Below are 9,159 nucleotides of genomic sequence, written 5' to 3'. Positions count from 1 at the left end.
CATTGGCGGATGGTGAAACCAAAAGCTCTAAGTCCTGTGGAATGACGGGCCAGTTTTAGAATTCGAAATATGCGCATTAGACAGATAATTTTTAGCACCTTTCCAAACTGTCCCACTCGCTCCATTTTTTCAATATCATCACGGTGCACATGTATGTCTGTTTCTTCTGAGAACCTCTCAAATATGACCTGGATATAAAATGGCAAAATAGCAATAAGGTCAACAATATTCAGCACTGTTTTCAGGAATCGTTTTATATCTGAAGCTGAAAATAATCTCATGATATATTCTGTGGTGAAAAAAATTACACAAACACCTTCCACATGTTCCATATAGGATTTACCATAAACATTCAAGTGTTTCAGTTCCTCTACTGTGCTTAAACACATAGTAACAACAGAGAGTAGAACAAAAATGCTGGATAGTATTGCAATGATTTTGGCTGGGATGGATGAGTAGGGGTTTTCTACTAGATTCCACATTTTTTTCCTTACACCACCAAACCACTTGCCTTCAAAGTACTTGTCATGGTCAAGATAGTCAATTTCGGCTTGAAGTTCCCTTTGTATTTTAAGATGCTCATTCAGCTCATCCTGATGTTCTTCAAAAAGACTTCTACAACATTTTTGTGTGTAGTTTAAATTAATGCCCCAGTATTCTATTTCCTCAAGGAAGTTAGCTGGGCACAACTCATCCATTATCCATAGAATACCACTGTGGTAGAAATTAAAAATATAGCAAAAAACAGATGGATCCCGATCAAAAAAATATTCATTCCTCTGCACTGAGAAGTCATCGCAAAAGTCCAGCCTCTTGATTGGATCAACACAAGTTGCCATTTTTCCAATTCTAGTAACAGGGTATCGTGCTGCTGCATGGCAGTTGATCTGAAACTGTTTTCCTCCAACGTTGAGGTTGAGGAGAAGATAATTTGTTTTTGTTGTTGAATAAACAAAGCTGGGTTTTTCTTGGTCAGAACTCCTCTCTGGAACAGTGAAGCAACAATTTCCAGTGTATAGATCAATCAGGCTGTGAGTGTGATCACCAATCTTTATGTTAGCATAAGGGCCTTTTCGTCTGATACATACTTCCTTCATGGTCAAAACCTTTATGATACAGCAAAAAATGTGTACGTTGGAGACAAGAATATTGTAGCAGTGGATGGTTGCTTTCTTTGCATGTCTTAACAACTGTTCTTTTTCCCATCTAATGTAATCCTTTTCTGGAATAAAACCGGATAGAAGAGATGATTTAGCAACGGCTGTCATGGTCAAAAACAGCTTTTCTTTAATAGGATTGCCCAAGTGTCACATAAGTACATCAAGAGCAGGGAAGATTAGTTATATTAACCCTGTAATTGCCAGGGCTCATTTTTACATGAAACAGTCCCACAAAGGGGTATGGTAAGTTTAATTGCAGAACTTAATTTATCTTCACAGTGGCTAAAGATAAGCAAACTTTTTAAAACCTTCCCTGCTGGTGGTCTATCTCAGTTTACCTTGTGACTGAGTTCACAACATAAATATCCACAGTAAGTTGCAGATGTTTCCAAGCTGTTTTAACTTTGAGTTGAAAACAAATCAAGAAAAAAGCTCTATTTTTTTTTAAAGATGAATAGAGATGTGCTCGACGGAAAAAATGTTTTCGTTTAATTTCAGATTTGTTTGTTAAGTTAATAATTTTGTTTTGTGATATTCATTAAGTTATAATGATTCCTTTTCAGAATATCATTTCGTATACTGTATTTGGATTTGTTTTGTATATTTGTTATTTTCAAATCGATTCGAGATTCAAATTTCGGAATATGGCTATATTCGTTCTATTTTATTCTATTTTTTCTATTCTATTCTTTTATTTTCTATTCTATTATTTTCTATTCTATTTTATTCTGTTGTCTTATTTTCTATAATATTCTGTTTTATGCTATTCAATTCCTTTATTTTCTACTCTATTTTTTCCTTCCCTTTTAATTCTATTCTTTTATATATTATTCAATAAAGCAATCTAAGTAGGAATCATCATTTTATTTCACTTTTATACCTTACTATATTTATTGCAACATGTTTCCATTTCAAATTCAAATTTATTTTTTAATTCAAATTCACTGTGGAATTCAAATAATTTGCTTCAATATATTTTATTTCAGATTTGTTGAAATTTGTCACTATTGTGATTTGAAAATCTGGATACATCTGAATCCCCTAATAACGAAAATGTTGTCCGAATTTCGATTCGTAACAAAACAAATCGTAGATGTCTATAGATGAATTGTGATAGTTTTATAAAGGTTATTCCTACATTTTAGGTTATTTTACAGTGGACATTGGGGTTGATTTACTGTGTGAATTAACCTAAGCAACACAGAAGGTGGTTTATGCCAAGGGCAAAACTGCATTCCTAAGTGCTGGTAGAGATGCAAGGATGATGCAGCAGAGTTACATCCTCAGAAATGGAGCTTGGATCTACTGTATATGCTGTGTAAATGTATACAGCAATATAGTTATATGCACCAATATTGTTTGCAGGGCTTTTAATCTAGTTTTAGATCTTCTATTGAACAAAGAAATGTCCCTGCAATCAGATTTCACATTGGTGTAAAACCTATGCTTAAGCAAATATTTGGTGCTGGATATACTCTCAAAGTACTTCTGTCAGTCACAAAACTGGAAAGATAAAAACACTTAACTTTAAGAAAGCAAATTTTCCAAGGCTGAAGGCTACTCAAGACTTAAATGGGAGGCAATATTGTCACCGAAGAACACGGAACAGAAGAAAGAATGCTTCAAATTGACTGTATGCAAACACATTGAAAAATATATTACCATGGGGAATAAGTTTAAAAAGCTAAAAATAAAATCTACTGTATGTCGCTCATGGCCAAAGGTAAAAATTTTTTAGAAATATAAAAGTTAAAGCATAACTAAAGACAAAACTTTTTTTCTGTTTTGGACAGAGTGGAGAGGGATTAACACCTATTAGATTTTTATTGCTATCTGTGCCCCGTTAGGGAGATTCACCCTCTCTATTTGTCCGGTTTACCATTATCATCAAAAGTGAAAGTAAAAGAAACCCCACATTTTGGGTTGTCCCCAGAAAAGTAATAGAGGGGACATTTTTTAATGGGGTGACTAGTTCTAGTAACCTGGGGGCCTTCAAGGAATTCCTTTAATTTGCAGAGATTTTCTTACTTTCTGTTTTGGCTATGGGACAGGAAATAAAGGTGAATCTCCCCAATAGGACACAGAGTTATAACCCTCCCTTACTCTATTCAAAATTAAATAAAACATTTTGCCTATATTAAATTATAATATTAAATTGCCTACATTCATTTAAAAATTATAAAAATCAAGGAACACTATCATCATTTAAAAGGTACAAAGAATCTAACAATATCTAACAGGGAAATCAAGGTTGAAAAAGTTCAAAACGAATGACAGGTTGCAAAAGGGAGTAGGACAAACCCACCAAAATTTTTTAAAATATATTAATAGTAAAAAGGTCAGGTCTGAACATGTAGGCCCTTTACAAGACAATTTAGAGTTGGTAACTGGGGACAAAGAAGGCAAATTGACTAAATACCTTCTTTAGCTCTGTGCGTACAAAGGGACATGGGGGAGCTCAAGTCCATAATGGGGAAAGTATAGACACAGCCCCAAATGAACCACTATTGCTCAAAATGTATGTTGTCAAGAATTATTCAGATAGAATAAAGGTGTATAAAGCACCTGGACCAGATGCAGGGTTGCCAATCTACAGGGGCATTTTTTTTACTGACAAAACTTTGGAAATTTACTGACAGAGCACATTTTTTACTGACATCCTAAAAATGACAGAACTCCTATTAAAAACAAAGACAATCCATATTTAATCACTTTAACTCCACCCTATAACAGGATTACTGCTACAGGGTGGACTATCTGCGCAAAATTATGCATATATACATGATTTGTGCTCCCTCCGTGATCGTTCATGCCCGCCGACCCGGTAGTGCAGTGATTCGGTGCCTGACCGATCAATCAGCAGATTCAGGGCATCAGGCTCGACGGCGGGCACCGGGTCATCAGGCTCGACAGCGGGCACCGGGTCATCAGGCTCGACAGTGGGCACCGGGTCATCAGGCTCGACAGCGGGCACCGGGTCATCAGGCGGAACAGCAGGCACCGAGTCATCAGGCGGAAACGCAGGCACCGGGTCATCAGGCGGAACAGCAGGCACTGGGTTATCAGGCACCGAGTCATCGGGCTGGATAGGAACATCAGGCTGGATAGCAGGCACCAGGTCATCAGGCTGTATAGCGGGCACCGGGTCATCAGGCTGGATAGGATCATCAAGCTGGATAGCGGGCACCGGATCAGACTGGATAGGATCATCAGGCTGGATAGCGGGCACCAGGTCATCAGGCTGGATAGCGGGCACCGGGTCATCAGGCATCAGGCTGGATGGTGGACACCGGGTCATCAGGCTCGACAGCAGGCACATCAGGCTGGGCAGCAGGCACATCAGGCTGGGCAGCAAGCAGAGGCACATCAGGCTGGACAGCAGACATCGGGTCATCAGGCTGGACAGCAGGCACCGGGTCATCAGGCTGGGCAGCAAGCAAAAGCACATCAGGCTGGGCAGCAAGCAGAGGCACATCAGGCTGGGCAGCAAGCACCGGGTCATCAGGCTGGACAGCAAGCACCGGGTCGTCAGGCTGGACAGCAGGCACATCAGGCTGAGCAGCAGGCACATCAGGCTGGGCTGAAGGCAGAGGCACATCAGGCTGGGCAGCAAGCAGAGGCACATCAGGCTGGGCAGCAGGCACATCAGGCTGGGCAGCGAGCAGAGGCACATCAGGCTGGGCAGCAGGCTGGATAACAGGCATCAAGGCATCAGGCTGGATAGCAGGCATGGGGTCATCAGGCGGGATAACAGAAGGCGGGTTCTCAGACAGCAGGTTGACTGATTTGGATACTGGCAGGATGGTACTAGTTGGAAAGAATTTTCACTTCTTCTTGGGTTTAGTTACTGGAGTACTGCAAGTGAATGCAGGGCTGTAAACGGAGGGAGCAGCTGAAAACAGAGAAGAGCTTAAGGATGGAACAGAGAAGGGAGCAGTTGCCACAGAGGACTTTTTTACAGGGTTAAAGGCAGGATAGGTGCAGCGAGTGGGAACAGGGTACTGACATGTGGTTGGTAGCAGAGCATTCTGGGCTGTAACTGGGGGTGCTGTGGGGAATGGAGGAAGAGAGCTTTGAGCAGAGGAATGATTAGAAGCAGGACTGGGTTGTTGCAAGCTGACTGAGGCTGGGTGTAAGAAATCTGACCATGTCTGTAGTACTGGTTGAACAAAGCTCAGCTTACACATAGCCTGTCTGACCAAAGACTGCACTGCGTTTATACAATCCACTATCACATGTTGTGAATATGCTGGATCAATGGCTGCACCTCAGAAAACACCCTGCCCTGATCTACTAGAGAATGAGCAACCCGCATGCACTCTAGCAGCTGATCCCTGGCCCACTCCTTCAGAATCTGATAGCCGTATTCTCTGTCTTCTAAGACTAGCAGAGACAAGTACACAACCTCCTCAAGATGCATCCTTCACAAATAACAAGCCAAGATGGCTTCCCTGTTCAGCCACTTCTGGTCAGGACTGGCCTTGGTGTTATGTCAGTAACCTGGCTATGACCAGAGACGTGTGGATTGACATAGGGAACACCAGGCTTCAGGAGTAATGAAAATAATACCATTTATTTGTGAGACACAGTAACAACGCACAGTGCAACAACAACTCAATAACAAACCCTACACCCAATACAAACACAAACGGCAACAAGAGTAGTCAGGCCAGCCGGGGTCATACACGGGACATAGAGCAGGTAACAGAGGCTCAAGGAAAACACCAAGGCACTGATCGCAGGCCTGGTTGCTGTTTAAATACACCTCCTGTAATCAGCCTCAGGTGATAGCTTGATTGCAGGAGGTGAGATCCTGGCTGCTAAATGGCACTCTCTGGTAGGGACTGGTACTGCAGCCCACAGAGCAGGTGAGCCACAGCACCACCACATTGAGCCCTTTCCTGACAGGTACAGGAAATGATGCAATCTTCTTTCCTTGGGCACATTCTGTTCCAGAGAGAAAAGAAAGCAGATCCACATGAGTCAAAGCACTACACTTTTACAGTAAAAGCACAGCTAGGTCACATTTAACCCCCTGATCACCCCCCAGTTAACCCCTTCACTGCCCTGTCACCAGTGTCATTAGTAAAGTGTACAGATTTTTTTACTTATCACTGTATTAGCGTCACCGGCGACTTTAGATAGCATTAGCGTCAGTAAGCATCAGTTAGCATCCCTCCAAGATAGTGTCAGATTGCTTGACACTAGTCATCACATTTAACCCTTTGATTGCCAGGAACACGCTCACATACACACTAAACTTTCATTGCTAGTATAGTGTCTGAATGGATCAATATATTTGATCAGATCGGAACTATACCAGTGTTCACAAAAGTATAGTGTCACCAAAAACGCAACGTTAGCGTTCACAAAAGTATAGTGTCCCCGCCACCTGCCAGTACCTGCGTTTAGCCCCTACGCTTAACCCCTCCCCTTCTCCCCCAGCAAGTGCAGTGTCAGTAGATCACTGTCACTTGATACATTGTTCACAAAACCACAGTGTTCGCAGAATCAGGCTTGATTTCTGCTAGCACTTGCAGGTACATTTTTTGTAGCGATTCAAGCAGTCCCTGACAGCCAGGTGCTCCTTTTTCCTGTGAGTCACTCTAGGTACCTATAAATTATTGGTCAAAATGTCCAATGGAAGGTATTCTAGTGAAAAGGGCAAGGGCCAAGGCAAAGGGGAGTCCCTGCTAAGGTCAGGCATACCAGACACCGTTCCCAGGTTGCTAAGGTGGTACAATTGCATGATGATTCTCATATGCAGCAGAGTGCCAGTACTAGTGCCACTACCGTTTGGTGAACTGGTGAGCACCAGCAGCCTAGTACATCCTGGTCTTATACACACCAGCACTGCAGTATCACTTGGTGACATGGCGAGTCCCATAAGTGCAGCACAAGCTGGTGCAGTGGCTAGCACAAGTAGTGTACCACAGCCACCAAGAATTCGAACACAGGCCACAGGTATGGAAACCTATTATGATGTCCAAATTTAAAGTTTTTTTGGGCCTAACCCTCTACATGGGCATTACTGAAAAAAAAGAATTACGGTTGTATTAGTCTACAGACCCGATTAATTCATGCCCGTGTTCTCTGCTGCTATGACCAGGCATAGATATCAGAATATAATGCGATTTATGCATTTCAACGACAATACACTCTGTCGTCCTCAGGGTGACCCTGTATTTGACCGGCTCAACAAAATTCGGCCTCTTGTAAATCATCTTAACCAGAAATTTGCAGATGTCTATACTCCTCAGCAAAACATCTGTGTTGATGAGTCCCTCATTAATTTTTCTAGCCGCCTTGCATTTAAACAATTTCTCCCCAGCAAGCATGCCAGATATGGGGTCAAAATGTATAAGACCTGTGAGAGGACAACAGGCTATACATGTAAGTTTCGGATTTATGAGGGAAAGATCACGTGGAGCCCCCCAGATGCCCAGACTACATGGGGAGCAGTGGCAAGATAGTTTGGGACTTCGTGTCAGCCTTTTACCATATGGGTTCCAAATAAGTTTTATTCAAGCGTGCCACTATTTAGACATTTATACAATCTTGGAATTGGCACACGTGGCACTGTGCGATCTAATCGCCGGGGCTTCCCCCAACAGCTTGTAAATGCCCATCTTAGAGAGGGGAAAAAGCCTGCTTGAGAAATGAGGAATTGCTCGCAGTGAAGGACAAATGGGATGTTTTCGTCCTGTCTTCCATTCACGCAGACATGACCATCCAAATTTCCACGGCAGCTGGTGTTGTTGAGAAGCCCCTCTGTGTCCACGACTATAACTTTAACATGGGAGGGGTGGACTTCAACGACCAGATGATGAAGCTGGTACAAAAAAAGTGTCTGTTTATTTATTTCAGTTGGCTCTGTATAATGCTTTTGTGCTTTACAAAGCAACTGAACATAGTGGATCCTTCTTAAAATTCCAGGAAGAGATCATCACTGCACTTTTGTATCCAGAAGGTGCCACAGCTTTCTTAAACATTTAACTCCACCCTGTTGTTCTCCTGATTTGTGTAACCCTGTTGCTCTTCCTGATGCAGTTAATAATGTGCACCATGTGACGGTGCACGGCGTCAGACCCCAGCCCTTCTCACCAACTTGTGACCGAAGGACCAGCCAATCTCACACCGCGCTGTCACTTGCGTAACAATGCCACTCTCAGCTGCGCCCTGCACAAAGATTTTCCAGCTCACGGGACTACAATCTATGTGCCAGCAGCCTGAGAGTGATTGTTACTGGTTCAAGTTAATTACGCAATTAACCCTTCACACTGCCACCACCACCACCTTTTTACAGAGAAGGAGGAAACTCACAAATCTTAGCAGTAACACTATGATATTAGTATAAGCATCTGTAATACACCCTGTCACCAAACACAGATGTATTCAGAGGATTATTACATACATAGTACTCTTCAGAGACAGGGATTCTTTAGTTTGCATTAAAAGCTTTAGAGACAGTTCAACACTTTTCAGAAAATAGGATTTATTACTAAAAAGGTCAAAATGGTGCAATTAAAATATTTACAAAAAAAGATGTAACAAATATATAAAGAGAGCAATAAAACAACAGATAAATAAAAGAAAGAAGTTCAGAAGGCAGAATACTTGCAAAAGTCCTTGGCTTGAGCAGAGTCCAAGTGTCCGAACAAAAGGTTGCCTTTGCTCTCAGGATGGCTCCTGATCGATGTTAAAAGGAGAGATATTTTTTCTCCAGGCTGTCAGTCTTTTTCTATTATCTCAAAGGGGTGTCTCCTGAGAACAAATGGCCAATCACCCCATTTGGGGATGGGTGTTAGGCGGTGACCAAGGTTATGACCAAATCCCTTACAAGTTCATACTACGGTCAATAACCTTCAATAGGTACAGGTAGCATCCTAGCAACTGGCAAATTAATATTTAGAATCATATTCCAAACACACAGATACCACACTTTAGCATATCCTGCCACTCTGGATAAAAGAAATTGCTTTCTACCCTCTTGTAGGCG

At 42.1% G+C, this 9,159-nt stretch overlaps 1 protein-coding gene across 1 annotated transcript in view; it reads right to left on the bottom strand.

Annotated features, from left to right (window-relative positions):
• LOC149459501 (potassium voltage-gated channel subfamily V member 2-like) overlaps nucleotides 1-1,097 on the bottom strand; it is a 28,089-nt gene extending 26,992 nt beyond the window's left edge. The window contains exon 1 of the mRNA XM_089681024.1: nucleotides 1-1,097. This exon is cut by the window's left edge and continues 136 nt beyond it. Coding sequence (XP_089537150.1) covers nucleotides 1-1,097 — 1,097 coding nt within the window.
• Between the last annotated feature and the right edge of the window lie 8,062 nt (nucleotides 1,098-9,159).

This window comes from Staurois parvus, unplaced genomic scaffold (genome assembly GCF_062004578.1).
Source record: "Staurois parvus isolate SC_StPar_1 unplaced genomic scaffold, SC_StPar_1.0 ptg000256l, whole genome shotgun sequence".
Taxonomy (NCBI): Eukaryota; Metazoa; Chordata; class Amphibia; order Anura; family Ranidae; genus Staurois; species Staurois parvus.
This window is presented reverse-complemented; position numbering and strand designations above follow the sequence as displayed.